The 22,206-nt window shown below is 41.6% G+C and overlaps 1 protein-coding gene across 1 annotated transcript in view; it reads right to left on the bottom strand.

Moving 5' to 3' along the window:
- Positions 1 to 22,206, bottom strand: part of rhobtb3 (Rho related BTB domain containing 3) — a 29,935-nt gene that overhangs the window by 3,965 nt on the left and 3,764 nt on the right. The window contains exons 4-12 of the mRNA XM_085160590.1: positions 20,139 to 20,296; positions 19,750 to 19,858; positions 16,854 to 17,049; positions 16,516 to 16,712; positions 7,447 to 7,556; positions 6,055 to 6,160; positions 5,228 to 5,401; positions 724 to 890; positions 479 to 575 (exon numbers count right to left, since the gene is read on the bottom strand). Coding sequence (XP_085016716.1) covers positions 479 to 575; positions 724 to 890; positions 5,228 to 5,401; positions 6,055 to 6,160; positions 7,447 to 7,556; positions 16,516 to 16,712; positions 16,854 to 17,049; positions 19,750 to 19,858; positions 20,139 to 20,296 — 1,314 coding nt within the window. The remainder of the gene's footprint in view (positions 1 to 478; positions 576 to 723; positions 891 to 5,227; positions 5,402 to 6,054; positions 6,161 to 7,446; positions 7,557 to 16,515; positions 16,713 to 16,853; positions 17,050 to 19,749; positions 19,859 to 20,138; positions 20,297 to 22,206) is intronic.

Below are 22,206 nucleotides of genomic sequence, written 5' to 3'. Positions count from 1 at the left end.
GCTGTGGCCAATTATCCCGAATGTACAGATCATCTGTAATCCTTTTCTTCTCTTTTTGTTTATATGTATAAAGGAAAACCATTGTTTAAAAACAATAGGTCTAGATACATTACATGTATGCAAATGTGTATATGTATGTATTTCAGTGTGATTATTTATAGTAATGTAAATAACTTGCCTATAGTAAAGCAGTTTCTCTTTTTAATCAGTAGATTGTTGTTGAGTTAGGACACATTAATTGCACTGCAGGGCAGCATGTGACGATTACAAGCTACACTTTAGGTATTAGGAGTAGCACGTGGTCAAAGTAGCCATTCATTTCGCTTAAATCTCTCTATTTATAATTAAAACCTTCACTGTTTATTTCAAAACGCTTAATCACAGGGTAGTTTCAACACTGTAAAGGCTGCTCCCTTATTCGCAGGTGATACCTGTAATAGTGTTTAGAACAGTTATCCCTTTAAAATTGCACACTGACCTGAGAGCTCCAGGAAGTCAGGTTTATGACTGAAGATTAGGTAGTTGTTGGCGATGAAGTGGAGGAGCCAGATATAGAGCTGCTCTGCATTGTGGCACTGGAAATCAATAGAGACACTATATGAAATGCAGGTCTAAATGAAATTGTATGAGCATCTGCTTGAGATGGAGCCTAAGGCAGCTGCTGATTAACAGACTATGTTTCAACAAGAAAATATTGCACTGGATACTTTGATACTCACTCACCTTTGCCCTGCGGAGTAGTCGAACTACACTGATGCCTGTTGATGCCAGCTCTCTACTGGGCATGCTCTGAAGGTAAGCACATACGCAGACCTCACACAGATGCTGCAGTCGTTTCACTTGGTACATCTCGGCACAAACCAGCACAGCCATGGCCTGAAGCACACTGGCTGGACACACAAACACACAGCACTGTCTGATATGCTGCTTACTAGAGCAAAGAAAAAAAAATCAATACAGCATAGCATTGCAATATTTTGCATGGCAATAAAATATTGATATCCATTTTCTTCCACTTATCCAATTCAGGGTTGCAGGGGGCTGGAGCTTATCCCATTTGCCACAGGGTGAGAAATATCAATACATGGGCACCAAATCTTGACATATTATTATATAAATTAAAATACTACAAAAGGGCTCATGTTATGCACCACCATCCTGAGAAAACTTAGATCAGATTGGTTTAACTAAAAAAAACCATCCAACAATGGACACACTTAGCTTGACAAAGCTACCTCCTAATTAAGAGCAAGGTAATGGCTCAGTCAGTTAAAATTAGGACAGGGACGTCCTAGCATCGACAAAATTGATTGTATTGAATTCACATACCAGCTGTAACTTGCAGGGACTAAATTGTTGTCGAGATCCTGAGGGTGTTGCACACTCACAACTACTTTTGATCACAAGGTGATTTCTTGACAGGAAACAAGCTTTCTGCAAACAGTCACAGTCTGACTTGGAGTGACTGCAGTCACTCTCAGAGAGACTGTGGAAAGCTTGCAGATATTTTCTGTGTAATTTATAAACTGAGACAGATTACCAACATGTTGCCATCAGTCTGAATAAGTTGTCATCATTGAGCACAACCCAACTCTTGTCTTAGCTGGCTGCCAGCTAGTTGTATTCTGGTTATCTTCTTATAGAACAGGAAGTCTGACGAGTGCAAATTTAATAGTTTAATGTGAATATCTGTCTGTGTAGACAGCAAGAAATATGTGACATTTTTACAATTTATCACAGTTAACTGCTGTATTATCAGAAACAGATTGCATGTATCAATCACAGGCTGATACCAGATTGATTGCAGACTGACTCAGTCTCATAGCAACATTTATGGCAGGTTTTAGTGCCAGTGTTTGTTTGCTTGGCAATCTCATTTTGCAGAATAAAACTGAAGTGAGATAACTTTTAACTTTGAGGACAGATTTTATAGCTGGAAACGGGTGAGAAGTCGCAATATGTTTTACTGCACTAATCAATAAATCATAAAATGTTAGGTATCACACTGATATATTGTCAAAATATAGTATTGTGGGGTGTCTGGTGATTCCCACCACTACTAGTTATTGTATACATTAAATACTGTGAAAGCATTATACGTATATTGAACCAATGTAAATCCGACTTTGTTCTAGATGTATGCAATAGCTGGACATATTCTCCCTGAAGCTGAAATGTTTTCTTATCCTTCCTGTTCCAAAAATCATTCAGGTAAAGCACCACAGTGAGCTTAAATCAATCAAACACCGTCACAATAAAACAGATTTGGGTCTATTTTACACACAATTAGAATCTGAAGAGCAGATTTTAACACATAAGTGCTATCAGTTCAAACCACTTCCAGCAGAATTTAAACTCAACATTATTTGACATGGTTTGGTTTGCATTTCCACAGCACAGACAGGAGTGATATGGTTGAATGCTCAGCTGCTCCCAAAACAGTAAAACAGTAAAACTGCACACAGCACAAAAATGATCACTCAGCTCTGCTGTTTCTGTCATTTCTCTCAAAGCATTTTAGGATCTTTCATAAGACTGATTTCATTTTAAAGACCACACTTTTATTGTTTTAGTTCTACAGATGGATTTCATTCACATCCATGCAAATACTTGTTGCACTTATAGATCTGATTTTTTTTAAATCAACTGTCATTCCAACTGTTTTTTTCCCCTTTAATTATGAACACAGTGTAGAAACAGAGTAGACAAAGGATTGCATGTGAAAACTCCTCTGACATGAGTTTGTTCTCACATTGTTTTGCAATGTGCAAATGTTAGCCAAGCACTGGCAAAGTGATTAAAAAAAGCTTAGACACATACAGTCGATGGATCGGACAATCTGAAACCTGTTCCCCTCCCTTTTTTGTTGAGCTCTTAGCACGTAAGCCACATTTCTGAGAAGTATGCGGCTGTCCTACCTGCCGAGCTGTACACAAGGTTGGCGACTAGCTGGATTAAAGAGTCAAATTACTTTAAGGGTCGGCCATAGGTACCTCAAAATAATGAGAAAGTTGCTTTGTGACTGCTGCATGTATAAAGAGATGACTGCAAAAACGGGAGGGGGCTACAACAAAAAGAGTAATAAATAATCATAATGGGAAATTTTAAAGGCAAGATATCGACAAACAATTAAATGAAGCTCTTTAATCACAACCCAAGAATACAAACAAATGTGTATTAATTCAGAACTTGTTTAACATCCTTAAAACCCATTATATACTCGCTCCAGCTTGCCATTTCTGTATTGGTGCAACACAGACTGCACCACAGTGTACACATTTCATCATCAGATATTAACATCAAATCTCAGCCGGTTGTGAATTTAAATAAAGCTCCTAAGTCAAATCACTTAATGCTCAAATAAATAATTACCCATCGCTCTTTTTGTGCTGTCAAATTACATGCTTGCATGCAGCAAGCACGAAACAAGTGGTGTCGATCTTTTTCTGTAATGTCAAAATGTCAAATTAAATTACCCCTGATGCAAACAGATTCCTGCCGTTTATGTCAAACACCACCTTCAGCATCCTTCACTCACTCGTGAGTGCTCATCCCCCACGTGCATCCTGGACAGGACGCAGCTGAGCAGCAGCAAAACAAGAGGGTTTGTTCTATGTCACTGCACAATCACCCAAATGAGCATTAACACAGCATCCCTCATATGTACAGTATACATTATTTAACAGAGGGAAATACTCTGATGGTACTTTAGCTTTGATTTCACACCCTTCTTCTTTCTTTCTTTTTTTTTGTTGTTGCTGCTACTGGTGGAATTACCTTGATTTGACCTTGAGTGCCGAGCTCTTACATAACACTACAGCGATTGCAGCCTCTGAAGCCGTTTCATGTCTTTAATTTCCTGTTCCCATGACTCAACCTGGAGCTGTATCTCTGGAAAAAGCTTGCTTATCATACCCTGATATAAGCTGGATCATAAGGACTGCTTGTTGAATTTTTTTCATCATTTCATTTATTTTTTTAACCAAAAGATCTCACGCCACAGAATAATGGGATTGTGAGCTGCAGAGAGCTTGTTATTCAAAGCTGATTATTCTGAAGTTTTGCATTGTCTATTCAGCAGCTTTGTTATATAATGCTACAAAGGAGGGTGACAGTCAGTGTTGCAGTAAATCACTCTGCAACTATACATTAAAGTTATCATTTTTATACTTCTAGTCAATGAACGTAGCACATTATTCTTTCTCAATTTGTATTCATAAGGTCCAGATTAGATACAAGCTGCTTTAGAGACGCCAGCAAACACACTTATTCACAGCTGCACCGACTCATCTTTTAACATTAGGGGGCAGAAAAACTCATAAATAAGAAGAATAAATGCAAGTTACAAATTGTTTTAACTGACCCAGAAGCTGAGAGTTGCAAACATGGAGCAGAGCCAGCCTGAATATCACATAAATATGGTGACGAAGGCATTTTAGAATTTGAATAAAAATGTATGAGTGTTTATTCATATCTTATTCCAAAAGGTTTATATACGATCTGTCCAAACAAAAGAAGAAGAAACAGCAAAAGGTCCAATATTTAAGAAAAAGTTTTGATAATGATAGGGAGTAAGTTCTAAAAATACTGCTTAATGCAGCATTAATGTTGTAGAAGTGCCTCCAGTGTGTTTTATGTCTATTCTTTCCGAAAGCTCACCACCGTCACCAGAGAGAATTACCAGCACTAATTACTTTGAAGACATAACACACAGCGTGTCACATAGCGACAGGAAAACAAAAACAAGACGTCTGGGGCCGTGATTTGGCACCATTAAAAGCAGTGATGCCAAGAGTTGATTTTGTCATCAGTAAATCTAATTTAATTTTAAGCTCAGTGCTGGTCTCAGAGCACCTCCTGAGAACAACACTGGCAGGATGTGGCAGTCACACAGATGGTTGATGGGACTTGTCATCTGCACTTTAGTTTTGGTTTGTGTTGAGCAAGCGGAGCCCAGAGGAGAAGCTGACATACCTCTCTTGAGTGTTTTATGACTGGTAACGCTGATTATTTCCATTTCCAGTTGTTGCTGGGCTATTATCATTACACTGATCAGACTTGTGACTTTTCATCTCTTTCAAAAATCAATCCCCCGTTAAAAGGAAGCAATATCTAGGGCTAGTTTCCCATATTTAGCCTCCTTAATCATTCATCCTACTGCGTGCAACGAGACAGTGGTCATACCAGTGCAGCTATGCCTGCTGCTGACTAAGTGAAGGAAACTCACCAGGACAGCAGGAGTCGGTGTAGAGGTACTCGAGGAAAGACAGGAAAGTGTCTGAGGAGACGCCGTGGATGGGCACCACTCGGCTACGAGCCTCTGCATATTTCCCGCTGAACATGGCGGCCATGACATCACAGCGGGCCACCAACACTGCCCGGTGGGCTGGCAGCACACTCCCTAAATCACACGTGTGAAAAATTAACATGTAAAGTTGAAGTTTCTATGAAGCGTTTCGGCACCCAAAGAGTGTGAAGAGTTTGTGAGTAACATGTTTCATCTTGATGCATCGGCATGAAAAACTTAAATAGCCGCCATGAACACAAGCTGACTACAGCAGAAGTGTATAGTATAAATGTAATTTTGGCTTTTAATGAGTGATCGGTCACAACTGCCCATTTAAATCAACAGGAAATTATTGTACAACCTCTCAATGGCACAGGTCTCATCATCAAGTACCATTAACAAGACAGATTTTCTCCATGACCTCCATAAAGTTTAGCACACAGCTTAAGGGCACAAGGACAAGAAAAGCTGGCTGCAATTTTTATGAGATAAATATTGATTAGGAGAGGCTTTTTAGCATTATTTCTAAATTTCTCGATTTCATAGAGAAATGCTGAATGCAAAAGAGATTCTGCTGAGCTGAAACACGACCAGAATGAAAGAGAGCCCATTGCTGGGGCTATTTGATCTTATTTTGTCTCCAAATGGATGATCGCGCCAGGGACGGCGATCCTAATTTAATCACAGCAATAAAATATGACCTTCTTCTGCTGTGTTACATGCATTTGTAAATGTGGGTGTGTCTAATAGGATCAACGTGAACTTACCTTGCACCATGAAGATGACATCAGAGTATAGAGGAGAATTGAAGAGGTTGACGAGAGTCTGGGGACCAAGCTGAGCTGCCCTCGCACTCGGTGTGTCCCTGGTGCCCTGCACACACACACAAACACACAAACATTGGAGAGGAAGACAGAAGAATCGGCCAGTGAGAGTTGAAATTCCTCTGCTGCACATCAGGTACTCGTTACCAGCACAATTGCCATTCTGTGCATCTATCCCACATCCCCTGTGGAATACTAATGGCGTCTCTGCCAGTCTTGCTTAGCAGTACCCAAACATGCTCGAACTGCAACGCCAAGAATGTCATGAGAGGAACTGGCTAACACAGAACACAGTGAGAAGCAGACGGCAGTCCAAACTGTCTGTTATCAACACGTTCATGTATTCTGTACTGCACAGCGGGTGAAACTGGTGGAATAAGAAAATCCGTCAATGCGTGTGTGTGTTTGTGCTTTTTGCAAAGTGTATGTGCACACATGGATTTCAGTCCACAGTAGAGTGCCTTCAAAGCATCCCATTTCCACTATGTGACCTTTCTCAGTCAACTGAAGCGCAAAGAACTCCATAATTTCACAGTGAGAGAGTGAGACAGAGAGCAAGATCAACACACACAGTTTAAGTTGGAGGCAGAAACAAAATCAAGAGGCTTAAAATTTCATAAATCAATCAAAGCTCATGGAAAACGTATGGGAAATTAATTTCTACAGGTCTCACAGAGTCAGATTACCCAGAGGTGCTGGAGATGATGCGATCAAATCATGACAAGACATTAGGCTATCTCATTGCGTTAAAGTGGCCCAGCCATCTCGGTGTGTCAGCTCATCCCAGCACCGCCTCAGGTAGAAGACCTAGTTCTAGCCAGATGGGTTGGTAGACTATGCGTGGTGCCAAAGGCTTGTCAGACACAGCCATGTCACATCTCTTTATCCCACTCTAAATATTAAAGCCTGCTGTTTTGTAACATAGAGCCATGTCATGCTCTCTGAGCAGCTGCAATTACACATTACAGGCGTGACGCTGCAGTTTCTAAAATAATTTTAGTGTGCATGTGTTCTTCTGTTGTGCTTTTTGCTCCTTGGAGGGTATCTCTTGTTTACTTTCTGCTAATTCCCACAGTATCCGAGAGGTGATTACAGGCAGTAATTATGTAAATATTCTAATTATAGCAACATTATTACTGTGCTGTTTCCAAACAAGTCGCACTAATTAAGGCACTCTTAGTCTGCAAATGCAAAACACATGTTTATACATTCAAAGAGCAGATTTAACACATTAAAGTTATTTAACCTGTTTATTAAGGACAGACGAGTATCGGTGTCATACACACAGTTGAGCCTTAAACAAGATTTTTTTTTTATGGCGAAATTTGTCCTCACCCTTTCTCTGCCGATGAGGGATCGTATTCGGTCTATAAGCTGAGCCACAGCGAGAGAATTCTTCAGCTTCTCATCCAGGGCCTCCTGGAGGTGCTCCCACTCCCACGCTCCTACAAAACATCCACAAACAACCCAATTCTATGGATCCACAATAGTTTACAGAAACACACAGGCAAACACTTTTCTAGCTGGCACTGTGCTCTGACCACCCACATACCTTACACCAAACACTTGAGGCCTGTTTTTGTCAAAGTTGGCTTGTTCTAAAATTTTTCTGTTTATGTAATCTGGTGTCATTATGGGTGGGGAGCCCAGTCCAGATTCCACCCAGCAAACTCAGAAACAGTGAATAAAAAAGGCATTTGTAGAACAAATCGTAAATCTGCCTTCAAACTACCTGGTTAGTAATTTATATTTTACTTTCATTTACGTCAGTGTACCTGGTACAGGAAGAGCTGGGCCTAGAGTCCATTCAAGTCCAAAATGCCCTCAACTCACTTGGACTTCTGGGTAAAAAATTTGATTTGGGTATTTAAAGGTCACTGTGATCTCACAAAACACATTTCAGGCCATAATTCAACAATTAATGAAGGTCAATTAATATGGCAAAGTTTTACACAAATGATTAATAGGAGAAAATTATGAAGTGATGACATTTCATATCAAAATGTTAACACTGCAACACTTTTAAGACCTTTATTCAAGACATAAGTCTGGTACTGAAGGAGTGAATGTGACCATCTTTTACATTTTACTTTACATTTAGTCACATATTAAATTAGTGATCTGCCATCTTCTGTTTTCACAGGCTACAAATTTGTTGAAGCATCCACATTTAACATTTTGTAGGTTCTTTGCAGCAAGTAAAGAACCTACAGTGTTCAGAACTGTATTGTATAGCAATCGACCTTATTGAACAAATAAAAATACACCCAGCCACTCGTGGACCAAATAGCCTTTAACAACAGGTTCAATAGCCCATACTACCAGCATACTCCCCACAGACTACCCTGAGAAACAATCCAATCCAATAATACAAGTCGATGTACACTGGCTGGGCAAACTCCCACAGACCTTCAATTATCATTGAGAGGGTGAAGAGCTGATACAGTGACCAATGAGCAAAACCTCATTGTTTCTCCTGGATCTGAGATTCAATTTATCAGTGGATTCTCCTCTCCATTACTCCAGCACAGACTTCCTGAGAGGCCCAGGAGTGTGATCCCAAAATTTGGAGCATACTCTCCAGTTCCTTTTGTTAAAAAGGTGAGCCACCACTCCAGTCTGTTAATCAGACTTCAACACAATGCTGCAGCATATCAGAGTCTTGAGGACCACTAAAAGTCTTCTCTGCACATGCTATATAAGTCTGGTGAGACATAAATGTAAAAGCACACAACTGAAAGTTGTACCCTCTGTTTATATCACTCTGTCTTCCTGTACAGAAATATTGGCATAGTCCATACAAATCAGAAAAGGTACTAGGCATGCTAAAAAAAAAATCAAAGCATTTTCAGATGTGGCTGGTATAGACAGCCTCAATGACTACAGACCTATAGCCCTCACGTCTGAGACACTATCCGTGTTTTAAACGGATAGTGTCTCAGCACATCAGAGACTGTCTAACTGGACCTTCAGATTCCCCCTGCCACCTGGATCAAAGATTTCCTCACCAACCAGCCTCAATCAGGCCTCACCAATCCCCACCTCTCCTCTCCCTACTGTACGCCCTGTACATCAACCCACCCAACAAATGTTGTAGTCAAGTATGCATGGTGACACATACGGTGGTAGAAAATAACCTGAAGCTGAATGTCCTTAAAACAAAAAAACTCATAATGGACTTCAGGAAGCACAGACAGGTCCACTCCCCTGTCATTATAAATGGAGAAGAGGTGGAATCTGTTTCTACCTTCAGGTTTCTGGGCACCCACATATCCGCTGATCTTACCTGGATCCACAACACAAACGCCCCAGTAAAGAAGACCCAACAGTGGCTGCACTTCCTCCGTGTCCTGAGGAAGAATAACCTGGACCAGACGTTCCTGCTGGCCTTCTCCCGCTCCTCAGTGGAGAGCATCCTCTCCTACTGCTTGGGCGTTTGTTACGCAGGGGCCACAACTGAGAACAGGAAGGCTGCACAGAGGGTAATTAACACGTCCCCAAAAAATCCTCTGCTGCTTTCTACCACCTCTAGAGGCCATCGCCAGATCCTCCAGTCTCAAGAAAACCCGGCCCATCACAGGTGACCCCATGCACCCACAACCTGTTTGACCCGCTGCCCTCTGGTCGGTGCCTCAGGTCAATCGGGTCCCACACCTCCGGACTCACAAACAGCTCCTTCTGCTGTAAACAAACACTATTCCCCCACCCCTGCCCACCCACCTCACCAGTGTGAGCCATTGTCTGTGTAACCCTCATCACACTGGCCACTCATATACAGACTCTATACTCAGACCAAGTCTTTTTGCACTGCTTTAAAGCACTTTGCTCTCCAATGTGCGTCTTTCTATTGTTTTGTATATATTCTTCTTGATTTTATACATTTCCACATGAAAGACCAACACAAAGTGGTGTACACTTGAGAAGTGAAACGAAAATCATACATGATTCCAAACATTTTTTACAAATAAATAACTGCAAAGTGGGGTGTGCGTAATTATTCAGCCCCCTCAGTCAATACTTTGTAGAACCACCTTTTGCTGCAATTACAGCTGCCAGTCTTTTAGGGTATGTCTCTACCAGCTTTGCACATCTAGAGACTGAAATCTTTGCCCATTCTTCTTTGCAAAACAGCTCCAGCTCAGTCAGATTAGATGGACAGCGTTTGTGAACAGCAGTTTTCAGATCTTGCCACAGATTCTCGATTGGATTTAGATCTGGACTTTGACTGGGCCATTCTAACACATGGATATGTTTTGTTTTAAACTACTCCCTTGTTGCCCTGGCTTTATGTTTAGGGTTGTTGTCCTGCTGGAAGGTGAACCTCCGCCCCAGTCTCAAGTCTTTTGCAGACTCCAAGAGGTTTTCTTCCAAGATTGCCCTGTATTTGGCTCCATCCATCTTCCCATCAACTCTGACCAGCTTCCCTGTCCCTGCTGAAGAGAAGCACCCCCAGAGCATGATGCTGCCACCACCATATTTGACAGTGGGGATGGTGTGTTCAGAGTGATGTGCAGTGTTAGTTTTGCGCCACACATAGCGTTTTGCATTTTGGCCAAAAAGTTCCATTTTGGTCTCATCTGACCAGAGCACCTTCTTCCACATGTTTGCTGTGTCCCCCACATGGCTTGTGGCAAACTGCAAACGGGACTTCTTATGGTTTTCTGTTAACAATGGCTTTCTTCTTGCCACTCTGCCATAAAGGCCAACTTTGTGCAGTGCACGACTAATAGTTGTCCTATGGACAGATTCCCCCACCTGAGCTGTAGATCTCTGCAGCTCATCCAGACTCACCATGGGCCTCTTGGCTGCATTTCTGATCAGTGCTCTCCTTGTTCGGTCTGTGAGTTTAGGTGGACGGCCTTGTCTTGGTAGGTTTACAGTTGTGCCATACTCCTTCCATTTCTGAATGATCGCTTGAACAGTGCTCCGTGGGATGTTCAAGGCTTGGGAAATCTTTTTGTAGCCTAAGCCTGCTTTAAATTTCTCAATAACTGTATCCCTGACCTGTCTGGTGTGTTCTTTGGACTTCATGGTGTTGTTGCTCCCAGTATTCTCTTAGACAACCTCTGAGGCCGTCACAGAGCAGCTGTATTTGTACTGACATTAGATTACACACAGGTGCACTCTGTTTAGTCATTAGCACTCATCAGGCAATGTCTATGGACAACTGACTGCACTCAGACCAGAGGGGGCTGAATAATTACGCACACCCCACTTTTCAGTTATTTATTTGTAAAAAATGTTTGGAATCATGTATGATTTTCGTTCCACTTCTCACGTGTACACCACTTTGTATTGGTCTTTCACGTGGAATTCCAATAAAATTGATTCATGTTTGTGGCTGTAATGTGACAAAATGTGGGAAAGTTCAAGAGGGCCGAATACTTTTGCAAGCCACTGTATCTTCCATGTGTGCATACTAAACAGGACTAAGCACAAAGTGCAGCTGTATCTGATGAGAATCTCATTTGTTTTTATGATAAACACATACTGGACATTTTGACTGGGTGATGCCTAACTTTCAATTAAAAGGAAAAGAAGCATTGACAGAAATGTTCAGTAGCTGTTGTGAAAATCTGCTGTGGGAGTAACAAGAAACACAAGAGATTGCCAAAGTCACACTGAGTCACCATGTGGAAAATTTGAATGTCTGCAAAAGAAATCATGACAATCCATTCAGCAGTTGAAGATATTTCACCCTGGACCTAAGAGGTCAACCAACCAACCAAACAAACACATAAATGCGCCAAAATATTCATAGCCACACCACTAATGCAGCTGAAAATGATCGCTCAACAGTAAACAAGGGCGAGAACAGATTGTCAGGGTTTAATGCACAGAGGTTTCTATAAAACAGGATGTAAAATATAACGACCCAGTAATTATCAGCACTGATGAACGTGATAAACCTAAACATAAAAATGCACAAAACAGCAGAAAAACATATAAAATTCTTCATGCTGCTTCCTCAGCTGAGACATCTGGAGAAAACAGCTGGATTTCATTGCAGTGTACTACAATCTTAAATTGTAGATGCTTTATAAACGCTGCACATTCCTGTAGCTTGATTGGGGTGGCACACTCTGTCTCACTGGGACATAAACAGGCTGTCGAGGAAAGAAGGGAGCTGGACTGGTCAGGATTTAGCTCATCATTAGTTCATAATGATGGTATTTGGCCTGATAGAGGGATTACCTCAACAAGCGGGGCCGGATAATGAAACTGTGTGGTGCAGACACCTCAAACGCAGGCTGAGAGATTAGCTCAAGCGCTGTCGTGCTTTTACGTGATGCAACTGGACACCAAGACTATGTATTCAAATAGACAAAAAGTGGACAGGCAAACAAGTTGGAGAAGAAATCATGTGTAAACAATTAAAAAACAACAATCACAAAGCCATTTCCAAGAAGTTTCATTCCTGGCTCTTAAGTTTAACTTCAACTAAATTCGAATAACACAGCAGCAAGGTCAGCAAATCAAACTTCTAAGATAATTTGAGATAAGATGCCCTAAAAAACAACTGGTCTGTCGTCTAAGTCCTGAATGTCCTCACACACACACACACACACACAGATCTGTGTCACAGACATGTACTAAACGTGTTAAACATGCACATACACACCACACCAGCCAAGTGACAAATTCAATAGTACAGCAGCACACTACACAAGGAGACAGAGTCTCACAGTGTTAACATCACACAAGCAAAGTCATGGCCTCTGTGACTGTACATTCACACTCACGTGACAAAAACCCCAAGTCTAGAATAACACCATTGGTGTGTGTGTTTACTGATACATGATATATTGTTATGCAAATTAGCTCTGGAAAGCCAAATAAAATAAGCGACAACTGCCAGTCGTTGAATCACAGTCAAAAAAAAATATCTATCCCATCTCTGGAAAGGCAAAGTACAGCTTGTTGTGGATTTACTGCAAATGAACAAATATTGGCTCGCTGAGCTCTGAATATTTCTGTGGGCAAAGAAGACGCTCATTCACATCTGATTAGCCAATTCAAGAAAATACACTAGCACACACTCGGTATATGAGGTCAGCCGCTTTAAACATACAGCGAGACCCACCATTTTGAAGGTTAACATTAGTCAATTTTTACACGAGACTTAACACCGTCTCCCTGCAGTCTTTTATGAAAACATTCGTAGTCCACTCAGCACACGCACACATTCCTCCTGCTATTCTCTCCAAGCACCCCCCCCCCCAAACACACACACACACACACACACACACACACACACACACACAAACAAACTAACGGTAGTGCTCAGCTTTTTACCATCGCATTATCTGCAGATGAGCAGGGTCTTACTTTCTTCTCCCCTCTCATTTTCCCCCTGGTCCCAGTTTTTCCACTCCACACTATCCCATCTTCCTCCTCTCTTACTCAAAAAATATCCACACAAACACACAAGGACTATGTACACATGAACACACACACACTGCCCTCCCCTTATTTCAACTGCTGGTTTTCTTATTCTTATTCAGACAGTCACTCAGAGAGAATCAGTCTAACTCTATAATCTTCTTCCCTCCTCTGCTTACCCTCCACCAGCCGCATATACTCTCAGCTTACGTGTTTGTGTGTCTACTTCTGCTGCTGATTTGTTTGTGTGTCAGAGCATCGACGCGTCTCACATGCACGTTATCAGGCAGCCAGGAATCCAATGTTTGCACAGCTTTTTTTGCCATAAGGATTTGTGCACACCGTGCAGCCTGTGTTGAAGTGCCAGATAGCAGGCACTGCGAGCTGACATGCAGCAGGCACAGCACCGCAGACTCTAAGCTGTGGGAGCGAGAATATTTTTTTATTACGTTGCTAAAGTTGAAGAAAATATTGCATGCCTGTTTTACTGGCTTCACACCCGACTCGAGAACACATTGGATGCAACTGCCTCAGTGTTTACAGTGCCTCAGATGTTTTGTGCCTGCATGCTTAGTCCGTGAGAACAACCTAATAGATGGCATTGGAAATTATACAAGACAGGTGTACTTTATCATTTCTTGATGTAAATATAAGCCCCCAGGAACAGGTGGCAGAGTCTGATTCTATCAGCTAATCACATTCACAATTACAATGATGTACCAGTGTGCCAAGCCCTCCTGCTGTCATTCCATAATGTTTAATAGAAATACGCTACGAGCGAGACAAAAGACACACACGTGTCCTGAGGGAGCCAAGGGAAGTGCAAACGTAGCTCCAGAAAGGAGTTCAAGATCACACTGTTACAAAATGATTGATCTGGTCCTAGATTAAAATACTACAGTTGCTTACTATTAAGTACTTTCAACTTGACTGATTTCTGTTCCTCGGCGTAATGGAACGTTGGACAAGGCCCAGCAGCAGGAAAACTGCCTTCTGCTGCCACAGGACCATTAATCATCACATCTAATTTTTTAGAAAAAGAGTAACTGCTTTTAGGGAATAGATTTCCCTTCCTGTGAATGTCAGTCCAGCTATGTTTGCTCCAGTTGTAATGTACCTAATTAGCAAAACAGGAAACATCAAGGATGCAGCACTGGCCTTGGCAACATAAAAAAAATATCACTACAGGACTGCATTGATTAACTATGTCATAAATGTATACAATGGATCAAATATTAATAAGCCTGTAGTATTCAGTAAAAATAATAATTTCAATGTGCACTTTCCAGAAATCATGTAGCACCATGGAAGTGAAATGACTGAGTTTTATCTGGATAAAGTACTTTGTTTGGACTCCAATGCTTGGAGACACTTTTTTGTCCTTTCTGATTTCCAATTTCTGTTTGGCACTTTCTGTGCATGTGATCCTGCTGCCAGGGTGTCCGTTTGGGCAACTCGATCCTGGTGAAATCACAGGCCGCTAATCGGCTGAGATGAGAGGCTCGTCTGTGGTTTATCTGTTGTTTCCATTTAAGCTGGTCCAGCTTTTAACACAGAAATTATTTAGCAACACAAACTACACCACAGTGTTTAGATTGTAGTCTGGTATAACTGTTCTTAATTACCAAAAAACTCTCATTCTATTCCGCGACAGTAGCAGCATGGCTGGAGGAATGACACTATAGATCAACTACATACTTTACACCACAATAAAACATCATGATGGTTAAAATCCATCAGATTATGGTGAGCCTCTATCTTTCACAAGCACAGGAAAAGCCAACCAAGAGATGAAGACAATCAAACCAGGCTCCAACATTTGTTATTTTAAATTTACTGTCTGCAAACATCTCTCAAAATTATATCCATAGTTTATTAAACAGTCTCTGATGCATAAACTGCACAAATCTGCCACAAATCCTCATCCAGCAAATCTGCGAGAACAAAACTCCCTTCAGCTGCCCGCCCCTGGCCAGTCAGCCAGAAAAATTTGCCCCCTTAGTAATGCTAACAACATTTTCATCTTTGGCCTGTGTTCATAATGCCGTGTGAAACTGTAATATTTTCTTAGTCTGTTGCTTAGCACTAAATAGTACATGTCTGTATTTGAGCATCTGTACAGTTTAAGGATGCAGCTTGCCAACCAAGCTGACTAGTGTTAGATTACAACTTAATTCTCCAACCTCTCATCCAAATACGGTCATTTCTGGCACCAAAAAAACAGCATGGCAGCTGCCAATACTCCAGCATAAATGCACACTCCAGAAACTAATGAGTGACATCATGATAGCTATTGTCAGTCCTAATAATAATTGCTTTACTAGACTTGTTATCAGTGTTACTGCTTATAAATAGCTTTTCTAACTAATATAGGTGCCTGTACATTTACAGCAACACTAGTTTAATGCCCAATCACACATCCATCCATCTTCTTCACTAATTCAGGGTTGTGTGGGGTAATGAAGCCTTTCTAAGATGATCAGACTATAAATTAAAAGGTAAGGAAAACAAAACAAAACAAAAAAACAAAACCCTCTTCCTGTCAGCCATTTACCTTCATGCATTTTGCTTCTGTCTATATATTACTAACACGAGCAATGAGCAATGTATCCAAAGCGTACCCAGAACAGTTTCCTAGCAAAGAAGGGATTTTTCAGATTACAGAACCTTTAATCTGCAGTCTGCAGCTACGTCTGTGAGGCCTGTGAGTTTTCTGTCAGCTGGTACAACACATACAGTACAGGATATCACACCACTTCTCTTTCTTTTGGAAAAAGAGAGGTTTGTGATATAGCGTTTCATTTTCTTTGACCTTAGAAAACATCCATCAGCTAATTTGTCAAATTGTTCGATTTTATTCAGTCAAACTAGGAATCAGGTGGATTTCCACATTCAGTACCTCGAGAGCTTACAAGTGGCTGTTAAATTGGATAAATGGACATGATGGCATTTTCTATAAAGATACATAACAGCAGATTTAGGATAACAGCAACAAATCTTTCTTTGGATGGAGGTTTTTACCTCTATAAATGAACATGAGAGTCTCCCACAAGCACATGCACAGCAGGGGGTCCTTCACCACCAAACGAGTGAGGCGTCCCGTCAGGTGTCCATCTGATCTCGGCATGTCATCAATAATACTCCCATCCCAAGTGGAAAGCAGGGAGTGGGGGCCTCCGTCACGCTCTCTGCAAACACACCGCGACTGTGGACGTTCCCTGTCCAACCAGCGATAGAAGAAAATGTTTCAGAGTTACAGAGAAGTTTGCCAAAATAGTTGGGCTCTCGCTGGCTACAGACTCAGGTGGTGAAATAGGATATTAAACCCCATGCTGTGAAGAGGTTAATATCTCTTCTACCTGGTCTTGGGCCCAAGGAGCAGCTGTCTGAAGTACGGGCTGACAGCACACAGCACAGCGGCATGCGCCCAGCCCAGCTCTTTCCCAGAATCCCCAGCATAGAAAGCCACATCGGCGAACTGCACGCCACGCTCCAACAACCACTGCATGTCCTGGGAGAAGCTGGACTCCTCCACTCTAATAGGGGGAAGACGAGCTGAACAGAAGAGAGCAACAAAAGAAACGAGTGAGGGTGGACAGAGATGATGAGCAATTACTGCCGAAATTCAGTTTGCCTCCATATCAAAGAATAACACAGAATATTGAATGGGTTTGTTATGTTCAAAGCCTCTCAGGAGTGTTTTAGTGTTGATATTTGGTGTACTCAATTTTCCGTCAGTCTACCTTGTTTACTTGTACTTGTGTTTTCTTGGGAGGGGGTTGGCAATGAGTTGTGACAACTCAGAGAGAAATTGGGGTGTACAGTGCAGGTCGAGGGAGTGATTTTGTCAGCAACAGCACAGTGAGATTTTAAAGCCAAGAAAAAGAGACAGATCCAAGATAGGTCATTTTTGTCCTTTCTCGTTGCTCATGTTTAAAGAACGGCTTCCAGGTACGTTTGTCTTTGCATTAATAACAGTCCTTAAAAGATGAAAGCAGCTCAAGGCTGCTGCAGTGAAATTCTGGTCTAGTCTGGTCTGGTCAGAGACTTAAAAAGGACCTGAAGTTGACCTTTATTTATCAACTTTACTTTTAAATTGTTTTGGTGATAAAACACTAAAATGAACAGCACATCCCAAAACTTTGGGATTAAAAAGATTTGGAACTAATCTAATAAATGAAGAAGACACAAAAAGGAAAAACCAACAAAAAAAGACAACAATTTGCAGTGAACTGTGTGACAAACGTGAATACACAGAAAAAAGAAAAACACAACAAAGCGTCTCTTGGAAAAATGGGAGGCAAAGCTGTGCACGCTCAGTGTTTCATGCATTCATGAAGTCAAATTAGTAAAAAGTGAAAAAGCACTGAGCAGGGGAACAAAGAAGGCAGGGCGAGGGTGCTTCAGCTTCACTAATCATTGGCCTATTATATTCTTATTGATGCTTAATACTTACTGCACCTCTGTGGAGCTCATCTCCTTTTTTATGAGTGCTCTGTTTTAGCCATGACAACTGTGCCGCTTCTTAATCCCCGCATGTCATATTTAATGTAAGCTACACCGTAAAGGGAGCTAAGCAGTGTCGAACGACACCAATAAATCCTGCAGGCACTTGCTGCCATTTTTTTGGCAGCACTTAAAAATGTCAGTCAGATTTAAACAGCCGAAGCGGAAACCTGCTCAGATCAATATTTAACACAGGTTTAACGGCGTAGTTTGTGTTAAATATGTTCAGGTTTTTTTTAAAAGCATGACTTTGCATGCATAGAGGAATGGCCATAGTAGAGAGGAGAAAAAAAGTGAACCAAGGAGTGCAGCTCTGTATTCTAACCCCCTCCCTGAATACAACACCAGACTACTTTGTCTACTCGAGGTGTTGGAGTTGTTACTTTTAATTTCCTGGTTTCAAATTCAGCGCACAGAAAGCTTTCAGTTTGTGGCAACATCCAGCAGCCAGTTGCAGCTTTAATCAGACTCTCTTGTATCCAATTAGGACAAAGAGCGTCCAAAACAGCAGAGCATTAAGAGAAAGGAAGAGCAGCAGACATGCAGCCACCGAGCACTCCAGCTCAGCCCGGTTCTTTTTCAGCGTTTCTACAGTAATCAAACTCGCTGTGTCTAAGCTGTTTGCTGTGTGTCAGCCTTTCTGTGAGGTTTAGCCTCTTTTGATCATTTATCTCCTCATAATTTGCGGTCTTTTGCAGAATGTGACTGGATAAGACGCAGTTTGATTAAGTCTGCAATAAATCTGCAAGGGCCTCAAAAGAAAAAAAAGAAAAAAAAGCGAGAGAGAAGAGAGAACTTTTAACATGAGTGGCTTTTTGCAGCTTAATTACAATTTCATCTAAAATTCTGAATTTCAGATAAGCAGACTAAGACTAAATAACATCTTAAGTAATTAGTCAGCAATTAACTGGCAACTTTTTGATTTATAATGGACCATTTGAGTCATTTTGTAGTGTGAGCAACTTAAAGAGAGAAACTGTCTGGTCTTTCTTTGTTTTTTTAAACATCCATGATCGCTCTTCTCTAGATCAGCGGTCCCCAACCCCCGGGCCTCGGACCGGTACCGGTCGGGCATAAACCGGTCCGTGGCGCAAAAAAGGTTGAGGACCGCTGCTCTAGATTTTAGAAGCTCATCACCATTGCCTTGACAAAAATCACTATAATCAACACATTTATTTGGTTATAAAGATAATTTTTTGTTGTTGGGGGAAACATATTGTGAATAATTAACTCCAATAATAGGCATGAAAAATTAAAAACACATAACAGACAGGACCAAGCGCTGAACTGACAACATGCGAGGGCTTCACTAAAAGATGAGGTTAAAGAGTAATCCCACAGTCTCATAAGAACAATCACTGAGCTGCCTCCACCAAACGCAGGGAACTCAGCTGTTACTGCTTCTGTTTGCTCAGGCTAAAATTGATTCAAATGTCAGTGAATAAAAGTAGTCTACCTAGCTCTTTGTCTTTCCAGTTTGGAACAGAGCGTATTGATCCAGATAAAACCTTTGTGCTCAGCTCTTTTTATGGCTATGTAAGCTCAAGAGGTAACAATCCATCCAGTTCACTGAATGTTTCTAAACACCATAAACACGGCAATTGACAAAAATATATATAATTAAGAAATATATTTTTAAAAAACACACACAGGCTGCAAATCTGCTTAAATGAATTAAAAATGGCAGGCATGCATGACACTTGAAACAAAGCCAGGATCACTCGTTGCTTGGCATAGTATTCCTCTGACCTGGCTGTTCTAAGTGAGGGGGGCGAAGTTCATTCACTTTATTTCCTCGCCTCTTCTCTGGCCTCTCTTTGGCTTTGTGTTTCAGACACTGAATCATGAAGTACTCCAGCTAAACAACACAAACAACATACATGTTATTTCAAAATCTGTACAAAGATAGTGAAGTTACATCATCATCTTGTTGCTTTATTAATAACTTCCCGGGACGTCGAACCTGTCACTGTCTCCCCTACTAAACACTGCATCTACAATCTGGAAACGCAGAGTTACTCTACTTTGAAGGAAAAGAACATCGTGAGAAGTGTTTTTCTCTTTCTCTTCTTTGGGGACGCTGAGTCAAAAACACACCACAGCATCAACTCTGACTCCAGTGTTGCATCATCACTTACCACGCTGCCAAAGTAGCGACCCACGAAGACATGGTTGAGGGAGGGCAACTCCAGATAGGTGGCCCCCAAGTCCCGGGACAACTGCAAACCTTCACTGTGAGGTACGCAGCTGCTCCAGTCAGAGGCACACAGTGGACACGTACAGGGGGGGCCTTCATCTGAAAACAGAAGAATTCAAGTGAAGAATGAGGTAATACGTACTTAACTAATAACTAGTTTATGTGTGTATATGTGAAGGAATACATGTGCTATTGATGTTACATCCTCTTTTTTTTTTCATCCTTTTTGAGAAGCATGAACCTACTAAGGCAGTACTAGATCCATGTGTGACTCAGTGAGTTCTACTGAACCACTCAAGCACAGAGGAAAAGAATAACATGCCTTTGACAAAGGAGTAGCAGCGCACTGAAGGGCACTCAGCAAAATTTTACAGATTCTAAGAAATAATTTGATTTAAAATAGTCACAAACACACCCTCCCCTCAGGTGACTGAAATTTCCATGGCAAACATTTAGCCTGTTCAGATGAGCAATGTTCCTCAATAATTACAATAAAAAGTTGCAGAAAAATAAACAATAATAAACAAAAGACAATGCTCTTACTTCCGTCTTACAGAATGCAAAAGTGTTGTGTTGTTAGTCAGTGCTGCTGGAGCAAAAAATACATTTTGCAAACTAAACTAGAATGGAAAGCATGTTTCACAAATCAGAACATATGAACCAGATGCTACAACCACATGTGGCTTTTATGGTGTGGCCTCGCCCTTTTTCCCGATTCCTCAATTCTTTCTCTGGGTGACTATGTAGAGAGCTAGCGAGGGTTTTTAAAAGGGAAAGCATACATGCGTACGTTTGGATTTTAAAAATATTTCTGCTGCACACCCCAAGCTGCAATTTCTTCAGCAAGTTGATGAAGGGGGGGTGGGGGGGGTCAGTAATTGTACAGCAAGATCATATAGATGTGTAAAATCTGCAGTGGCACGTGGACTAGGACTGGCTGTACTGTGGCATGTGTGCACAGGGAGACCACAGAGACAGAATCAGACAGAAAATTAGAGGGATTATCTTGAAGGAGAAAAAAAAAAGACTAGAGCAAGGGCTGCACAAAGGAGGAGAGAGAAAGGCAGAATCTGCAGGACATACAGCCAAGTCCCGAGGCACTGGATAAATCATATTGCTAATAACCCACAGGCGTGACACAGAGACGATGGCAGGCTGAGAGCGTGTGAGTGAGTGCAAGGGTGGCAGCAGGAAAAGGAGTGTGTGTAAGTGTGCGCGTGAGCATCGGAGCGGCTGTGACTTGGCATATCGGTGGTATGTTTGTGCGAGCAATGGTGTGCGTGCGTGCCCTTGGATAAATCTGTCTGCGCTCCTCCGTTCTTCGCTGGTTTAATGGCTGCATTAATGCACGTGCGGCAGCGCTCCCCCTGCCACAGATGTGCCTTAGGTGGTCTAAAGACAGGAAGCGCTCAGACTTCAGCCATCATTCTCTGCAGTCACAATGGTTGAGGGGGTGGGGGCTTGCATGAAACTACTCGCAGCAGCTGCTAAAGAGAAAAGAAAAAGAAAAAAACACAAACACAAACAAAACCTCTGGTCTACAGTGATCCACTCCCCTCTCGTTTTTTTCTCTCTTCAGACTTGACTTTCACTGTGATCACTCTGCTGCAGTGCTCCGACAGGATTTCAAAGTATGTTGAGCACACGTGCTAAAAATATAACCTGGTACATTTGATGGGCTTGTTTACAAGATTTAATTTTAACAGGGTGGGGGTCACTCACTGAGATGCCAACACATGTGTGTTATGTTAATGCTTATTTTGTTAAGCAGCCACCAGTAAGGCTGTAAATGTGTGCTCTATCCTGCTGAAAGCACATACTTCTGTTCTGGTGCACTTTATTTTTTTTTTTGCACCACGACAATGAACTCTTGTCTACAAGCAAGGCTTCTTTTTTTTGGAACAGAAAAGCCCCAAAGTTGTACTGTACACTGTACTTCTTTGGAGTGTTTCCTGTGGGGAAGCATGTGAGCTGACAGCCTGAAGGCAGCCAAGAGGAGATTTAATCAT

The sequence above is a fragment of the Neolamprologus multifasciatus genome, chromosome 5 (assembly GCF_963576455.1).
Source record: "Neolamprologus multifasciatus chromosome 5, fNeoMul1.2, whole genome shotgun sequence".
NCBI lineage: Eukaryota > Metazoa > Chordata > Actinopteri > Cichliformes > Cichlidae > Neolamprologus > Neolamprologus multifasciatus.
The sequence above is the reverse complement of the archived record's forward strand: the minus strand, read 5'-3'. Positions and strand labels throughout refer to the sequence as shown.